Source organism: Canis lupus, chromosome 18, assembly GCF_003254725.2.
Source record: "Canis lupus dingo isolate Sandy chromosome 18, ASM325472v2, whole genome shotgun sequence".
Lineage (NCBI taxonomy): Eukaryota > Metazoa > Chordata > Mammalia > Carnivora > Canidae > Canis > Canis lupus.
Window position 1 is genome coordinate 37,452,569 of NC_064260.1, and position 19,059 is coordinate 37,471,627.

The 19,059-nt window shown below is 38.3% G+C and overlaps 1 protein-coding gene across 1 annotated transcript; it reads left to right on the forward strand.

The window, feature by feature from the left end:
• Positions 1 to 1,357: 1,357 nt before the first annotated feature.
• Positions 1,358 to 2,332, forward strand: LOC112663165 (olfactory receptor 1440-like). Its single transcript, XM_025451739.3, has one exon. It carries the CDS (start codon positions 1,358 to 1,360, stop codon positions 2,330 to 2,332), a length of 975 nt encoding a protein of 324 aa, XP_025307524.1.
• Positions 2,333 to 19,059: the final 16,727 nt, after the last annotated feature.

Below are 19,059 nucleotides of genomic sequence, written 5' to 3' on the forward strand. Positions count from 1 at the left end.
TCTCTTTGGCAAGGTTAAAACAGTTCCTTTATTTGCTAATTTTTTAAAATCATGAATGAATTTTTTAGTTAAATCTATTTAGATGATTATATTCCTTTTTTCTTTAATCTCTTAATGTGGTGAATTACACTAAATGTTTGTTTTTCTAATATTAAAGCAAACACGTCTTTCTGAAATATATATTTCTGTATATATATATATATATATATATATATATATATATATACAAAAAATAAATCCTAGTTAGTTAACATATAAGGTAAAATTGGTTTTAGGTGTAGAATTTAGTGCTTCATCACCTACATTTAAGACTCAATGCTCATCACAACATGTGTCCTCCTTAATGCCCATCATCCATTTAGCCCATCCCCGCTCACCTACCCTCCGTCAACCAGCAGTTTGTTCTCTTAGTTAAGAGTGTTATGATTTGCTTCCATCTTTTTTTTCTTTCCCCGATGTTCGTCTGTATTGTTTCTTAAATTACACATATGAGTGAAATCATATGTATATCCATTATATTTCAATTAAAAAATACACAAGATTTGGTAGATTGTATTTTTCATTGTATTTATTCATTCATTTACTTATTAACCAAATACATCTATACTATTCAGACTTCAGAATATATAATTAGTTTCCAATTATTATGGTTCTTTAATGACCAATTTGTTACTGATCTCTGTAGTCTGAGAATGATATATGTATGATCAACCCTTTAAAGTTTAAAAGTTTTTCACAAACCAAAGAAGTGCTTCAAAACTGTATTACAAAGATATTAGCTGATGACACAACTTCAACTTAACTTACTTACGATATGCGTGACTGGCACTATACATAACTGAACTAATTTAACTTTGAACTGTATGAAGTAATTTCTATTATCTCTGTCTTGTTGATTAAGTTTAGGTAGAAAGATAAGAGGCAACATATTCAGAGTCATAAAGCTCACAGATAGCAGAGCCACATTCCAAAGATAAATATGTGACATCTAAGGCCATACTTTTAGTCACTAAGCTATACATAGGAGTTATAATCCCTTTAATAATATCCTGAGGTTTCTAAAGCATCTTTTAAGAAGAGCTTTCCAAATGTTATTATATTTTCCTTTGTCCTTTTAAGAGCCTGGTGTGTTAACAGTGAAATGTATAATTATCCTCTTTTATATGTGGGAATATTGATACGCAGGATCATTGTAACTTTTTAGGGGCAAAGTTAATCAGGGTTATTTCTTCAAAATGGCTCAATATTTCTCTTGATTTTGTGTTTAGTGTGAGTAGAAGGCGTTTATAGAAATTGGGATAACAACTGACTTAAATATTTATTCTCTTTGTCTGCAGGTCCTAGGATTCCTAATTCAATGGCTGGGGGAAGGAACAGTACAGCAGTTATGAAGTTCATTCTCTTGGGATTCTCTGAATTTCCCAAACTCACCATTGTCCTTTTTACAATATTCCTAGGGATCTACCTCATGACAGTGTCCTGGAACCTGGGTCTCATCACTCTCATCAGGGTGGATTCCCATCTGCACATACCTATGTACTTTTTCCTCAGTAACTTGTCCTTCCTGGACATCTGCTATGTTTCCACTATAGCGCCCAAAATGCTCTCTGATTTCTTCAAGAAGGAGAAATCCATCTCCTTTCTGGGATGTACCACACAGTACTTCTTCTTCTCTAGCCTGGGTCTGACTGAGTGCTGTCTCCTGGCAGCTATGGGTTATGACCGATACGCTGCCATTTGTAATCCTCTGCTCTATACTGCCATCATGTCACCCACCCTCTGTGTGCAGATGGTGGCAGGATCTTGTATAACTGGATTCTTGGGCTCATTTATCCAACCGTGTGCCTTACTTCAGCTCCATTTCTGTGGGCCAAATGTCATCAATCATTTCTTCTGTGATCTTCCCCAACTGCTGATCCTGTCCTGCTCTGACACATTTTTCTTTCAAATCATGACCTCTGTGCTCACGGTGATCTTTGGACTCACATCTGTCTTGGTTATCATGATATCCTATGGTTATATTGTTGCCACCATTCTGAAGATCACATCAGCTGAAGGCAGGTCCAAAGCCTTCAACACCTGTGCTTCTCACCTGACAGCAGTGACTCTCTTCTTTGGCTCAGGTATCTTTGTTTATATGTATCCAAACTCTGATGATTCCCTGAGCCAAAACAAGTTGGCATCAGTTTTATATACTATTATAATCCCCATGCTAAATCCATTGATCTATAGCTTGAGGAACAAGGAAATCAAAGATGCCCTAAACAGATGGAAGAAGAGAATTTTTTCTGTTGTTACTAATTATGGAATTTATTTCAGATGTACAGCATAGGAAACATAGGGAGTAAATAATTGCCCCAAAACTCTCCTAATTGTAGGATGAATTACAGTTGCTTCACTCTCCTAGTATAAACCTATGACTGTCACAAGGACAGGAAAATGCATGAGTAGTAACTGGAAGCTCTGCATCTTCATTCTTCATCAGCTATGACCTAATATGTCAATAGGCCAAACAATCCACTATTTTATAGTTAGTTGTGGTGCTATAACTCTTCACCTTCAGTATCCCATCCCTATCTAATGTGTACTACCTCAAGATCAGAGATGCCAGTACTGGTCAAGGCTGCCAGGAGACCAGCATGTGTCTTTATAGCATCTCATTTTAGGTATGGCAGGGATTACTATTAGTATTGAGAGATCTCTGTAAAAAGAATTTCCAAATTCATTAGGTTAGTTCTCAGATTTAACCTATTTTTTTCACCTTTGGAAACTATGGATGAATTTCTTCATTTGTGTATTTGTCCAAAGCAGGAGTAACTACACCGGATCAAAGATTTGTTAACTTCAAACAAAAAAAATTTGTTGTAATAACAATGCTGAACATGAATGTCCAGCATAGTTAAGGTCTGGTTGATGAGTTGGCTCATTAGCAATCCCTAGAAAATTCCTTGTCATTGCTGTAGTCATCCATCTTTACCATGTAGCCAAGAAAAGGGAACCAGAAATTGTCACTCTCCTGAGGAGGTGATCTAGCACCTGACTTTAGCATCAATAATGTCTTCATGTTACTTTAAAAAAATTTTTTTTTTGCATTTTAAGTAGAACCCATCTCCATCAAGAAGTTGTTTTTCTAGTAGTTAACAGATGGGAGGTGGTTGGTGAAATGAAATATAAGAAGCTGAACCTCTGATGCATGAGAAAGTCTACATTTGGTTGTTTTCCTCATATCCTGGGTTGGAAGTGCTACAAGGTGTAGAGAAGTCCTGGAGAGTTGAGGCTGGTACAGAAAGTACACTCCTGTTTTTATCCTCAGATTCTGATTTCCATAATCTTAAGTCATCACCAGGAGAAATGACTCAATATATAAAGTTCAAAATCTCAATTATGAAAAATATAATCCTCAAAAAGAACAACATGGGTCTTAATGCAAAAATAGACCAGCCTCCTTTTCATTCTGATCCTTAAATCACCTGTAACACATGGGTGTATAGGACACATATTCTTGTGGAAGAACAACAGAAGTCCAGAGATTAATTTGTTCTACAGAGGCTCAGTGGTTAGACAGGCTTCTGGACAGTACTGTGTATTTGTTTTTCTGTAACTACATGTGATGAACATTTTTTAAATAAATTTATTTTTTATTGGTGTTCAATTTGTCAACATACAGAATAACACCCAGTGCTCATCCCGTCAAGTGCCCACATCAGTGCCTGTCACCCAGTCACCCCCACCCCCCCCCCCTTCCACCACACCTAGTTCATTTCCCAGAGTTAGGAGTCTTTCATGTTCTGTCTCCCTTTCTGATATTTCCCACTTATTTCTCCTTTCCCCTTTATTCCATTTCACTATTTTTTATATTCCCCAAATGAATGAGACCATATAATGTTTGTCCTTCTCCGATTGACTAATTTCACTCAGCATAATACCCACCAGTTCCATCCACGTCGAAGCAAATGGTGGGTATTTGTTGTTTCTAATGGCTGAGTAATATTCCATTGTATACATAGACCACAGCTTCTTTATCCATTCATCTTTCGATGGACACTGAGGCTCCTTCCACAGTTTGGCTATTGTGGACATTGCTGCTATAAACATCGGGGTGCAGATGTCTTGGCGTTTCATTGCAGGTGATGAACATTTTTGTCTTGATATTTTTAAAGAAACAAGTGTATTTTATGTGATGTTGTGCTAGGGGAAGCATGGGCATCTTTTAATTCTACTATGCCACATATCCTGAGTTTTTGGGTTGCTGTAGGAATTAAGCACTATGCTGAGAATGGATATACTCTGAGATAAGGAGTAATATATCCTGTGTCCTAAGAAGTTATAGTTTCTGGGCATCTGGGTGGCTCAGTGATGGTTCAGGTTGTGATCCCGGGGTCCTGAGATCGAGTCCCACATTGGGCTCCCACAGGGAGCCTGCTTCTCCCTCTGCCTGTGTCTCTGCCTCTCTCTGTGTGTCTTTCATGAATAAATAAATAAAACATTTTTTTAAAAAAAGAAGTTATATTTTCCTTGCTCTGTTAGCTGAAGAGGATGAGGCTTGATAGCTTCTAGGACTCTTGAGTATAGGCTAAATGTTCCTTATTCAGCACAGATTGCTGATCGGTTGTTTTGTTCATCCCTACACATCTCAATTATTTCATGATTTAAGATTAATGTTTATTTTATACACATATTTGTGTTCTTTTTCATAAGTGCTCTACTAATTTATTTTTGGTGAATGCAAGTAGTTTTCTGAAAGTGAACATAAAGTAGGGTTTGGAGGGGCGCCTGGGTGGCTCAGTCAGTTGAGCATGTAACTCATGATTTCAGTTCAGGTCATGCTCTCAGGGTGTGAGATCGAGACCTGCATTGGGCTCTGTGCTCAGCATGTGCTCACATGCTCTTTCCCTCAAGTAAATAAATAAAATCTTTTAAAAAAAGTGGAGTTCGGAAAATGTTACTAAGTTTGCCCAGTTGAGATACATCCAGAAATGTGGCTCAGTGGGTTGCTGCACCTAAGCAAGAACAGTTTCAGGAAAATGAATATTCACCTGATATTCAGAAGTCATTAATCCTGTTTTAATTTGAGGGCAGAACCACAATGAGTTCTGTGATTCACAGAATTTAAAAATGGCTAAGGCAGTGCAATTGTGCAGGGGTTAGGATGACTGGGTGATGGACACTGAGGGGGGTATTTGACGGGATGAGCACTGGGTGATAAGCTATATGTTGGCAAATTGAACTCCAATAAAAAAAGAAAAAAAAAAGAAAAAATGGCTGAGGCAGTGAACAGCAAATTGGATGTCTTAAAAAACTAAGCATCAGGGCAGCCTGGGTGGCTCAGTGGTTTAGCACTGCCTTTGGCCCAGGGTGTGATCCTGGAGACCCAGGATCGAGTCCCATGTCGGGCTCCCTGCATGGAGCCTGCTTCTCCCTCTGCCCGTGTCTCTGCCTCTCTCTCTCTCTCTGTGTCTCTCATGAATAAATAAATAAAATCTTAAAAAAATAAAAACTAAGCATCAAATATGAGAACTCCCCTGAGATCTTTCTGAAGAATTCAGAGAAAAAGTGCTAAGAGATGAATATGATGAACAAGATGATGAGCCACAAAGGGGTGAGTCAGGAGAGCCAGTGTAATATAACAGGAGATTAAAAATATAATCATGAAACAGATGGAGACAACAGGATTGTTGAATTCTAAGAAAAGAGAATCCCCTTAGTCTGAAGAAAGAATATTGAAAACTTGCCTGCCTTAACCAAGGAATGTGTTTGTTAAAATTAATTCTGACCCAAATCCCAACAGAATTTGGTGGTGGGTAGGAAGTAGTGGAAAAAACTTTGTAAAATGATATAATGTTCAATTTGGAGAATAAAGGTTGGCAGGAACAAGAATATTTTGAAAAATACTTAAGTAGTGGCTTTCCCTCTAGGTTTTCATACAGTAATTTAAACTAAGATTGAAAACTAGGACAATGAAACAAAAATTTATTTTAGAAAAAGGTCTAGTTAATGAAAATTAAAATTTTTCATAAAGGCAGCATCTATAAATTATTGACAGAAATATTCCATTTATAATCTGAGATTAAATATTTCAGAATATAAAATTAAGTTTGTAGTTGTTTCACAGCAGATAAAATAGACTACCAAATGCTTTCTCTGCATCTATTGAGAGGATCATACGGTTCTTGTTTTTTCTTTTGCTGGTATGATCAATTACATTGTCCTCAGCATCTTAAAAGCCACCTACAAAAAGCCCACAGCAAATATCATTCTCAATGGGGAAACACTGGGAGTCTTTCCCCTAAGATCAGGAACAAGACAGGGATCTCTACTCTCACCACTGCTATTCAACATAGTACTAGAAGTCCTAGCCACAGAAATCAGGCAACAAAAGAAATAAAATGCATTCAAATTGGCAAAGAAGAAGTCAAACTCTCCCTCTTCGCCAATGACATGACACTGTACCTAGAAAACCCAAAAGACTCCACCCCAAGATTGCTAGAACTCATACAGCAATTTGGTAGCATGGCAGGATACAAAATCAATGCCCAGAAATCAGTGGCATTTCTCTACACTAACAATGAGACGAGACTGAAGAAAGAGAAATTAAGGAGTCAATCCCATTTACAATTGCACCCAAAAGCATAAGATACCTAGGAATAAACCAAACCAAAGAGGTAAAGGATCTATACCCTAAAAACCTCAGAACACTTCTGAAAGAAATTGAGGAAGACACAAAGAGATGGAAAAATATTCCATGTTCATGGATTGGCAGAATTAATATTGTGAAAATGTCAATGTTGCCCAGGGAAATTTACACATTCAATGCAATCCTATCAAAATACCATGGACTTTCTTCAGAGAGTTGGAACAAATCATCTTAATATTTGTGTGGAATCAGAAAAAAAACCCAAATAGCCAGAGGAATACTGAAAAAGAAAACCATAGCTGAGGGCATCACAATGCCAGATTTCAGGTTGTACTACAAAGCTGTGGTCATCAAGACAGTGTGGTACTGGCACAAAAGCAGACTAGATCAATGGAACAGAATAGAGAAACCAGAAGTGGACCCCCAACTTTATGGTCAACTAATATTTGACAAAGCAGTAAAGACTATCCACTGGAAAAAAAGACAGTCTCTTCAATAAATGGTGCTGGGGAAATTGGACATCCACATGCAGAAGAATGAAACTGGACCATTCTCTCTTACACCAGACACAAAGATAAACTCAAAATGGATTAAAGATGTAAACAAATGTTGGAGAGGATGCGGAGAAAAGGGAACCCTCTTACACTGTTGGTGGGAATGTGAACTGGTGCAGCCACTCTGGAAAACTGTGTGGAGGTTCCTCAAAGAGTTAAAAATAGACCTGCCCTACGGCCCAGCAATTGCACTGTTGGGGATTTACCCCAAAGATACAGATGCAATGAAACGCCAGGACACCTGCACCCCGATGTTTCTAGCAGCAATGGCCACAATAGCCAAACTGTGGAAGGAGCCTCGGTGTCCATCGAAAGATGAGTGGATAAAGAAGATGTGGTTTATGTATACAATGGAATATTAGTCAGCCATTAGAAACGACCAATACCCACCATTTGCTTCGACGTGGATGGAACTGGAGGGTATTATGCTGAATGAAGTAAGTCAGTCGGAGAAGGACAAACATTATATGTTCTCATTCATTTGGGGAATATAAATAATAGTGGAAGGGAATATAAGGGAAGGGAGAAGAAATATGTGGGAAATATCAGAAAGGGAGACAGAATGTAAAGACTGCTAACTCTGGGAAACGAACTAGGGGTGGTAGAAGGGGAGGAGGGCAGGGGGTGGGAGTGAATGGGTGACGAAAAAAAAAGATCTAAATGTGAGACAAGAGTCCATCAAAATCCTAGAGGAGAACAGAGGCAACACGCTTTTTGAACCTTTTCACAGCAACTTCTTGCAAGATACATCTATAAAGGCAAGGGAAACAAAAGCAAAAATGAACTATTGGGACTTCATCAAGATAAAAGCTTCTGCACAGCAAAAGAAACAGTCCACAAAACTAAAAGACAACCTACAGAATGGGAGAAGATATTTTAAATGACCTATCAGATAAAGGGCTAGTCTCCAAGATCTATAAAGAACTTATTAAACTCAACAGCAAAGAAACAATCTGATCATGAAATGGGCAAAAGACATGAACAGAAATTTTACAGAGGAAGACATAGACATGGCCAACAAGCACATGAGAAAATGCTCCGCATCACTGGCCATCAGGGAAATACAAATCAAAACCACAATGAGATACCACCTCACACCAGTGAGAATGGTGAAAATTAAGAAGGCAGGAAATAAGAAATGTTGGAGACGATGTGGAGAAAGGGGAACCCTCTTGCACTGTTGGTGGGAATATGAGCTGGAGCAGTCACTCTGGAAAACTATGTGGAGGTTCCTCAAAGAGTTAAAAATAGATCTGCCCTATGACCCAGCAATTTCACTGCTAGGGATTTACCCCAAAGATACAGATGCAGTGAAACGCCGGGACACCTGCACCCCGATGTTTATAGCAGCAATGTCCACAACAGCCAAACTGTGGAAGGAGCCTCGGTGTCCATCAAAAGATCAATGGATAAAGAAGCTGTGGTCTATGTATACAATGGAATATTACTCAGCCATTAGAAACGACAAATACCCACCATTTGCTTCGACGTGGATGGAACTGGAGGGTATTATGCTGAGTGAAATAAGTCAATCGGAGAAGGACAAATATTATATGGTCTCATTCATTTGGAGAATATAAAAATTAGTGAAATGGAATAAAGGGGAAAGGAGAGAAAATGAGTGAAAATATCAGTGAGGGAGACAGAACATGAGAGACTCCTAACTCTGGGAAAATGAACAAGAGGTAGTGGAAGGGGAGGTGGGCAGGGGGTTGGGGTGACTTGATGATGGGCACTGAGGGGGGCACTTGGCGGGATGAGCACTGGGTGTTATGCTCTATGTTTGCAAATTGAACTCGAATAAAAAAAATAAAAAAAGAGCTACCAGGTGGATTGAAGAATATGAATGAAACATATTTAAGCCACAAGTAAATAATAGAAAAAATATGTGAATAGAATTGGTAAATATAACTAAGATAATACAAATAAATGTGATTTGTCAAGCCTAAATTAATAGAAAAAATCACAAAGGAAAATAAAATACTTTGTTTCTTTTCAGTCAAGGACACAAATGAAATTCAAAGACAAGCTGCCATTTAAGGGAAAATAAAGCAGCAAATGATGATCTGCAAGGTATTAACATTTTGATGGCAACTACATTCATTTTATTGAAGAATAATGAAATTATTATAAACCCTATGTAAGGCTGAATTACAAAAGGAAAATGAGTCTACACAAATGCATGAAAAGTAGCTCCAACTCCAAGTAATTGGATAAATGCAGATTATGACAACTCAGTGTGCCACATTTCACCTGTCAAATTCACAAAGGTCGTTTAAAATAATTTAAAATATATTCTGAAAGATCTATAGTCAAATGTTCCATTTCTTAGGATGGAAGATCTCATCATAAAGCTAATTATTTAAAAAAAAAAAAAGCTAATTATTTTCCTTTCTTTGGGGACAAAGAGGTAAGATTGACAATTGTGATTATTAAAAGAATTTTGTTGATACCACTGCACTCATTTTTCAGATAATCTGTTTCATCTCTTAATAAAATCATGGTGCAATATTTAAGAAATCTCTGTCAAGAAAAAAAAGAAAGCCAGGATAGTAGAAATAGAGACACCTCCTTCCACACCAGGGAGAGTATTTTCTTACCTTCCAGAATAATAAAGATAACATCTCTCTCGGGAGGAAAGAATGGATAGGCTGACAGCAGCCTTTTATGAGATTGGGGGTATATAAACATTAATGTCTCTCACCTGTTAGACCCATGCCACTTGGGCGGATCTTCCCATGTCCGCCCTCCACGTTGCTCCCGTGGCACTTGAGACACTAGAGGAGGTGTTGTAATCCTAACGCTCATGCTGCCTCCTCTCTGAACCCTTTGGGCTCACTGTCTCCTCACCAGCCAAAGCCGTTGAAGTGTAAAAAACCAACCTAGCAACTGTCACCACACTGCTACTTAAATCTGTTTGACAGTTTGACACAAGATAAACACCAACCCATCAGAATGAAAGGCATCACGAAACTACCAGCATGGCCATGCCATGTATACTAAAGAAATCCCAGCCTCTGTATCATTATCACTATAAAGATGCAAGATGGTGTGTCTTGAGTCTTTACCAAGATAGGGACTGTTCTGTGTGCTTATATGTACTTAGTCTTTTAGTCCTTACGATCCTATGATAGATGCTTTATTTTTAAGTCATTTTTAACATGAAAAAAAAAAACAGAACAAAAAGGTTTAAGTAACTCTCTCAGTATTTAATAGTTCATGAGTGTTGATAAGTTTGAAACTTGGGGAATTAACCATTTACTACAGTGGGAGTGTCATGTTTGCACGTTTCTATATCGTGGCAGGATGATCTTTACCAGTGTCCTTTTACCCCTTTGTACTTCATTGAGTTACTTTGCTTAAATCTTGAAAGTATTTCCCTAAGCTGGAAAGTCAGACATGAGACACTCATATTAAGGAGAAAGTTGCCACAATAGAACAAGGAATAACTGTTGGAAATTCTTGTTTTTTTTAAAATTCAAAAGCTTCGGTTCAAGTGTTAGAACAAAAATGTTGAGAAGATGACAAACTTAATTAAACCAAGTAAAGATCTTCCTCACTGATAGAAGAAGCTGAGTTGGGTGTGAATCTGGAAAGTGTGGATTCTGTGCCCTGCTCTCTGACCATTTTGAGTTAAGTTCAGGATCCAGAAAGATAAAGAAACTTTTTGAAGAATCCAAATAGGAAGACGTTCATGGGTGCTCCTTGACTAGAACATAAGCATGTAACACAGGTCCTAGTATTTGCCTATTTACCACATAAATATAAGGTGGCAGCTTAGAGTATGAAGAGTAGGAAGAAAAAAAAAGCCCAAGCTCAGAAAGTCCTTGACAAAGTCATCCTGAATTTTCTATAGCTGCAGAGAAGCATGTAGGAGGGTCATGAAGTTTCCTATGCACCCCAAGAGGGAGTGGAAAGGGTTAGTGGGCCCAAAGAGCTGGATGGTTAGAAGCAGGAAAATGCAGAATGTGGATTAATGACCAGAGACAATTAGAACCACATACAACTCAGTCAGTGGCTGGGGATGGGGCTATAACTGATTAAATGCCAACAGTGAAAGGAAGATACTGCCCAAGAACCATGTGGAAAAACTACATGTTGAGGGGATGGTGGACTATGCAGATCTGAAAGCTGAAAGTCCTCTCTCCAATACTCTGGAGCTTAGAAATAACTCCAGGATGCAAAAGAAAGAAAACATCTTAACTGATAGATTTGCAGATAGTCAGTAACTGGGGAGAAAATCCTGAGGTGAGTAACTGTTCTTGGAAGTATTTACAAATTAAAGTGAATGCATTAAGTTTCTGTCACCAGATGGAATAGAACCTCAAAATAGAAATAATATTAATAGGCAGTAAAGAAGATGCATTTTTGCACTTCAGTTTGTGGCATGAAAAAAATATCTCATTCTACATTAAGTTGACAGAAATGGGCCACCACCTGGTACTCTGCTATTTCTCTAAGGACTAAATTCTGAGTTCAGAGCATATCCATGGGATATGATTGGAAGAGATAAAAAGGAAAAAAAGAAAGAGCTGGCTACTCTTCTTAAATCTATGAACGCTACATCCTAAGTTACTTAGACTGGGTAGCTACCCTTGGAGTGGTTGCCTCGTGGAAGAAAAATGAGAGCGAGAAGGAGAGAGGGGGAGGGTGAGAAAGAGATAATATGGCAGGTGGACTGGGGGGAGGGAGAGAGAAGCTATTTTCCAATGGAGAGAAGGTCCCAGACATATTAACATCTTGGAAGCAAGGGAGCAAGGAATAGAAAAGCCAAACTTAGGTAGTAAACTTCTAGTGAAGGCTCTACCCACTAGGATATAGGACTTTTAGTGAAGTCCTATATCCTAGGACTTTATTGAAAGACCCTCCAAAATTAGTTGTCCACGTCTTAACTATTGCTACAGATACAACTCAGCCACTGTGGCCACCAGTATGTTGCACTGACTCATCTTTCCACAGCTGAGAAGAGATTCAACCAGAGACTCCCTAGCCTCGAACATCCCAGGAAACATCCCTCTAACTCCCTCTCCGTGATTGCCTCATTTAGACTTTTCAGTGACCACAGTGGTGGGAAGTGAACCAAGCTGTGCTGACTCTATTTTTCAGTCCAGATTAGAAATGTGGATTTAATACTCTCTTTGAGCTTGCCTATGTGTCTAACTCATTGCTATTTACTCAATCTCTACAAGTAGGAGTCAGCCTGGTAAGAAGCCCCTCTGGGCGAGATCTCATGATGTTTTCCTGCTCTTTTGACCAGATTCCTATCTTATCAGTGCAGAAAATCTGGAAGTGTAAGGGAATAGACACACAGCCATCCCAGATTCTGGGGAAGCTGACTAAAGAAGGCTTTAAAATTTATAAGATCTATAAATAAATAAATAAATAAATAAATAAATAAATAAGACTTAGGCCTTTGAAAATAAAGGGTAAACTCACTAAAATGGAGTTGGGAGGCCAGAAGGGGGTTCAGTATCACTCAAATATTAATTACAGGAAGAATGATAAATTACAAATTCCAATGGAAGTGTCAGTGACAGACCCCAATAGAAGAAGTATCAACTGGAAAGAATCATCACTTACAGGCCCCAGTAGGGAAAGGAGGGTAAGTTGTATCTCCTACAAGAAATTGACTGCCACTGCAACTCAGCCGATAAGAAACTGTCATCACACTGAACTCTTGCTTCTCTTCAATGGACTTTTGTTCAAAACTACTCATCCCCACTTCCTCCTTCTTCTCCAAAAAATAACATTCCTCTTCTTCTTTGGACTTTGCCTATAGTTTTGCCATAACTTGCCTGTCCCGAATTGCAGTTGTTACTAGAATAAACCCATTTTTGCTGGCAAAGCAGGACTTGACAGCTAGCCTTGGAAAGTGAACAACAGAAAATGAACCACCAGTGGAGCCAACCTCCAGTTGGACTCCAAGTGAATAGTTTTACCCATGGAGGAGAGGACAGCAATTCTTTATTTGAAATCAACATGAGTAAGTTAAATATGAATACTGGTGCTTGATAGACTTAGGAGCTGAGCCACAATAAGCCTGAGAGTCTGTGTCATCATAGAAAAATAAAGGCAAAGACATCTACTCAAAAGGAATAATATGCTGCACTCCAAGACTACACAATTAAAGACTCCATGTGTAATTTCCAGTGGCACCTGGTTTTGAAGTTTTCCTTGATGCTATCTCTGTCACTACAGGTATTTGGAGGGGGGACCACAAATCTGTACACTCCAAAAGCACATGCCACTCTCCTTATTTTCCATGACTGTGACACATGCATCTTTATTTTGGGGTTGAAGACTCATACTATATTGGATGATACGTGAAAGACAAGTTCAGAGACAGCAGTACCCTGTTCAAAATTGTAGTTGGCATGCCAGTAAATTGCAGTGGGTATGAGGGATCTTTCTTGGGGTGGTGAAAATATTCTAACATTGGATTGTGGTGATGATGGCACAACTCTATGAATCTACTAAAAATCATTGTACACTTAAAATAGGTGGAGTTTATGATATGTAAGCTATGTTTCTATAAAACTCTTAAAAACAAAAATAGCATGAGAAAATGAAAAAAGAAATGTCTTCAGGGAAGACCTGGCTAAAAGAACATGAAAATATCCTATTATACTCCTAACCACAGAAAGGAGCTTAGTGTAAGATCTTTCAATCATCAAACCTAATTGATATTCACTCATCTTTCACTTCCGTCAATATTTAGTGAGCACCAACTAATGGGCTAAGTGCTAAGAGAGATCAATACCATACAGATGGTTCCCTAGGAACCTCACAGTCTAGTAGGAGACATAATGTAAAAATAAATAATTTTAATGCAACACAACAAAATGCAAAATTGGAAGTATATGTAAACTGGGGAACAGGTTTTGAAACAAACCTATCATGTTCAAGGTAGAGACAGACCATTATAACCAAATAGGTTCATAACCTTTAAATATATGATAAAGGATTTACCACACATTATTGAAAAAGCTAATTGTTTTTTCAATTTAATGGCGAGATACTTAAGAAAAAAATTAAGTCTTCAACTATAAATTAAATTCTGGATTGTTTAAGTACTTAAAAAATGCTAAGCCAAGAGAAAGTCAGTGAAAAATAGGCAAATACCTGGACTCTGAACAAGGAAGAAGTTTGCTTAAAATCAATGGATGAAATTAGAGCAGTAAGATTCCCTGTGAAAAAAAAGAGCTTTTCTTAATGTTAGGGGACTTTAAATAAAATCAAATGCAAATGAAAAGCTAAGAAAATGCATTTTCAGCAATGGAGTAATGCTCCTTTCTAGAAATTTATTTTACAGAAATGATCTGAAGTTCAGATATTATCTGAAACTTTGGACATTGACTCAGGATGATTTTTCATAGCAAAAACTTAGATTCCATTTAAAACCCAACAGAGGTGGAACACCGGGGTGGCTCAGCAGTTGAGCGTCTGCCTTTGGCTCAGGTCATGATCCCACCAGGGTCCTGGGATCCAGTTCTGCATCAGGCTCCCTGCAGGGAGCCTGCTTCTCCCTCTGCCTGTGTCTCTGCCTCTCTCTGTGTGTCTCTCATAAATATAAATAAATAAATAAATAAATAATAAATAAATAAATAAATAAATAAATAAATAAATAAATAAAATCTTTAAAAAATCCAACAGAGGTGAATTATTTAAGGTGAGATACTATATAACTGACAATAAAGTTTATGATGATGTTTATGAGTCATTTAAATATGCATTGTAACATGTTGAGTGAAACACATGCACTGTAACAAAAAAGACTAAAAAATATCAACCTGTAATGGAAGATCTTAGATTAAGATGATGTATCAAATGCAGTTCCATTCTAGTGATTCTTTGGTCTGAAGAAGTTTTCTAAACTGAAGGATCTGTAAAGTGAGAATGTAATCAGCAGGGGATCTCTCATGTTTTTCTACCAGAGAACAATTAACCCTGGACAGGTTAATTAGCTATCCTGCTCCACTTTGGATCCTAAGGAGGCATTTAAATGAACCCCAGGTGGAAGCCACCTCTCTTACCCCGGCTGCACAGGAGGGGAGAGTTCCATTAGGAGACGTTTGAAAGCTGGTGTTGGATGACTTTCCGGGGAATCTGAGGCAAGAGTCCAGATGTGCAGGGGCCACAGGTGCTGCTAGACTCCCCAGACCCTGAACAACCAGCAGCGGCCCAGCTTCTGCAGACACATCTAGGTGAGGTCTTGGTTGGAGGCAACAAGGGCAGTGTAGGGGCGGCATGCTAGTGTTGGTGTTGGGGTACCCCACTCCAGATCTGGGAACTTCTTTCCTCTGCATAGTCACATTTCCCCACCATCTTCCCATGTGTAGGTAATGCCTTCTTTCCATGCCTCAGACTTGCTCAGAGCTCAGGTCCTTTCTACTGAGAAAATGTTTCTCCTCAATGGAACATTTTTAACACAAGCAAAAAGAAGCCGTGAAATGAGTAATATTTTCCACCTAGGTACTTGCTACTGTACAGAGAGTTTGGTGTGATTTCTTTTATTGCCCCACACCCCCTAGTAGTGTCACACTTTGAACCAGTTGTGTTTAGCAAGACTGCATTTATTGAGTAGTAATTAATTCGTTTAATATCATTGAAACAATGTTTTGGATTCAATTCGCTTTAGCAGTCTGATCAGGAGCAAGAGATTTTTGGAGTTTAGCAGACCTGGTCCAAAATCTCAGTCCTGCCACTCACCAGCTGCTTGACCGTGGACGGTTTACTTAGTCTCCCTGTGCCTCAGTCTCCCCATATGTATATGAGGGAAAACAATGCCCATAGGATTGCGTGAGAATAAATGAGATGTATGTGAATTGTTGAGAACTGTGCCTGGCATGAACTAAGCAATCAATAGACAGCAATGATTTAATTTAAAACAGGTAAACTAACTAAATCACCCTGAATTAATATATCTCTAACCCAAAGAAAGAATATTAACATTTAATGATTCTACATTATTCTAATCCTATATACAGATCATCCTTACTTATTATTAGGAACATTGAGAATATCTGTGCATTCCTACTTTCCAGGATCTTGCGGCGTGTTTGGTAGTTTGGAAATAATTGATGTGAGAAGTGGTTTCCTACATTTTTCACCATCCTTTTAGTTCTTACCTCTTTACAACTCCTGCTTGGCATTTTAGTTGGAAAATTCTGTCGAATTTCTAGTTTGACAAGTTTAGCCACTCCTCTCCATGCACTTAGCAATCACTTCGGAAACCAATCACTTTGTGATCAATACCATTCCTTTTTTTATTTGTTTGTTTTATATATCAATTCAATTAATTAACATATAATGTTTTATTAGTTTCAGAGGTAGATGTCAGAGATTTATCAATTGCATATAACAGCAGTGCTCATCCCATTATGTGCCCTCCTTAATGCCCATCAACCAGTTACCCCATCCCCTGACCCTTTGCCTCCAGTGACCCTCAGTTTGTTTCCCACGATTAAGAGTCTCTTATGGTTTGTCTCCCTCTCTGATTCCATCTTGTTTTATTTTTCCTCCCTTCCCCTCTGATCCTCTGTTTTGTTTCTTAAATTCCACATATAAATGAGATATGATAATTGTATTTCTCTGATGGACTTATTTCACTTAGCATCATACTCTCTAGTTTTATCCATGCCATTGCAAATAGCAAGGTTTCATTCTTTTTGATGGCTGAGTAATATTCCATTGTGTGTGTGTGGTATATATATATTACATATATTATATAATATATATATACCACATCTTCTTTACCCATTCATCTATCCATGGACATCTGGGCTCTTTGCATAGTTTGGCTTTGCAGACATCACTGTTATCATATTTATATATGTGATTTATATAAATATACACACAAAAAAACTTTACATATCTGATTAGAACTTATGTATTGGGCCTATCTTCATAAAGGATGTTGTTCTGTAGCGAGATTACTCTCTCTCTCTTTCTCTTTCTTTTTCTTTCTCTCTCTCTCTCTCTCTCCCCTCCTTTTGTACTGTCTTTGCGTGCTTTTGGTATCAGATAATAGTAGTTACATAAAATGAATTGGGAAGTGTCCCATTCTCTTTCATTTTCTGGAAGAGATTGTATAGAATTGGTGTTGGTTCTTTTTTCAACAATTGGTAGAATTCCCTAATGAAACCATCTAGGGCTTAGAGAGTTTATTTTTGGGCATTTTAAAATCACAAATTCAGTTTTGTTCCAGATCCAATTTTCTTAATTATTATAGGGCTGGTCAGATTTTCTATTTCATGTTGGCTGAATTGTGGTAGCGTGTGTTTTTTGAGGTGGTTCATTTATATATTTGTCAAACATATGTGTTGACTTTTTCACAGTATTCTTTTTTTTCACAGTATTCTTTAATGTCCTTTTGACGTCTGCTGCTCTTATTATTTATTTCCTTCGCTTGCTTAAGTTGTATTTTGTTCTTTTTTTCCCCCTATGTATCTTGACTGGGAGCTGAATTTGTTGATTTGAGATTGTTTTCCTCTTTTCTAATGTAAGCATTTTGTGCCTTCCCCAGTGTCCATGGACACCTTGGTGGTGTGACCTTTGTTACTGGCTTGGGTGCAGGTGGGGACACACAGTGCTCCCTAAGGCTAGACTTGATTATTCATTATATAAATAATAAATTTCTGATTGCTAGGCTGCACCTTTCCTGGCCTTTTGCCTAGGGAACTGTGGTAGGGCCGCTTTGTCTGTGCCTGTTCATATTTCCGGGTTGCTGGCTTCCCCAAGTCAAGGCCTGGAATAGATGAGGCAAAAAAGAAAATGAGGGAGCTCATTATTGGGTCATCCTTGGAGTCTCAAGGTCCCTTGCTGGTCTGCCTTCTTCTCTCCGTCTTACAGAGTCATTTTGTTTGTAAGTATATACTGTCTAGGTTTCCAGTTATACACAGAGAGAGGAATAGGGATAAGTATGTTAAGTCTATCTCCTCAAAAGCCAGAGTCCATGTTGCAAAGTCTGGTAATCAATCTTTGTTTCATTTAGCACAACTGACCACTCTCTCCTCTTGGCTTCCAGTCTACACAGCCTGCACTGCTGACTTTTCCTGTCATCTCTTCTATCTTCAGAGCATGGAGCATCCTAGATCTAGCTCAGTCCTTGGTCCTTTACCTTCTCTTTCCACATTCATTCTCTCAATGATCTCATGCAGATTTTAGTGTCACCTCAATGCTGACAACACTCAGTGTAAATGTTTAGCAGAAACCCCTCTCCTAAACTTCATATCTCTGTATCAAACCACCTAGTCAGTATTTGTATTTAAATGTCTATAAGCTTTTCTTATACATGTCTACACTGAACTGTTGATTCTCTTCTACCACCATATGCATCCACTCCCCTTCTCCTTTTACCCACTTTAGTTAATGACAACTCTATTCTTCCAATTCCTCAGGCCAAAACCCTTGAGATCATTCTCAGATTCCTTTGTTTTATCATGATCTGAATCTAATCTATTAAGAGATTATTTGAGGTCAATCATTAAAATATATTCAGGATCTCACCACCTCTCACCATTTCTGTTACTACCGTGGGATGACTCACCCTGGGATGAGTCAAAATCAGTTCTCACCTGGATTTCAGCAATAGTCTTTAAGCTAACCTCTTCTCCTATTCACTTTGTAGCAGTCACACTTAACGATCTTTGAACAGCCCAGCTATTCTCAACCTTAGGACCTTTGCATAGGCTGTTCCCTCTGCTGAGAATGCTCTTCCCTCAGTTATATAAACCTCCCTCAGCAACATCAAGCTTTTACTCCACTGTGAGTTCTCACTGACCTCTACCCTGATTCTCTATTGGAACTGCAACCTGTTCTCCCTCTCCCCAACACCCTGACTCCCCTCACCCTGCTGAACTCATTGCCACT

Coding starts and splice junctions, on each gene's coding strand:
- LOC112663165 (XM_025451739.3), top strand. CDS start 1,358: ATGGCTGGGGGAAGGAACAGTACAGCAGTTATGAAGTTCATTCTCTTG.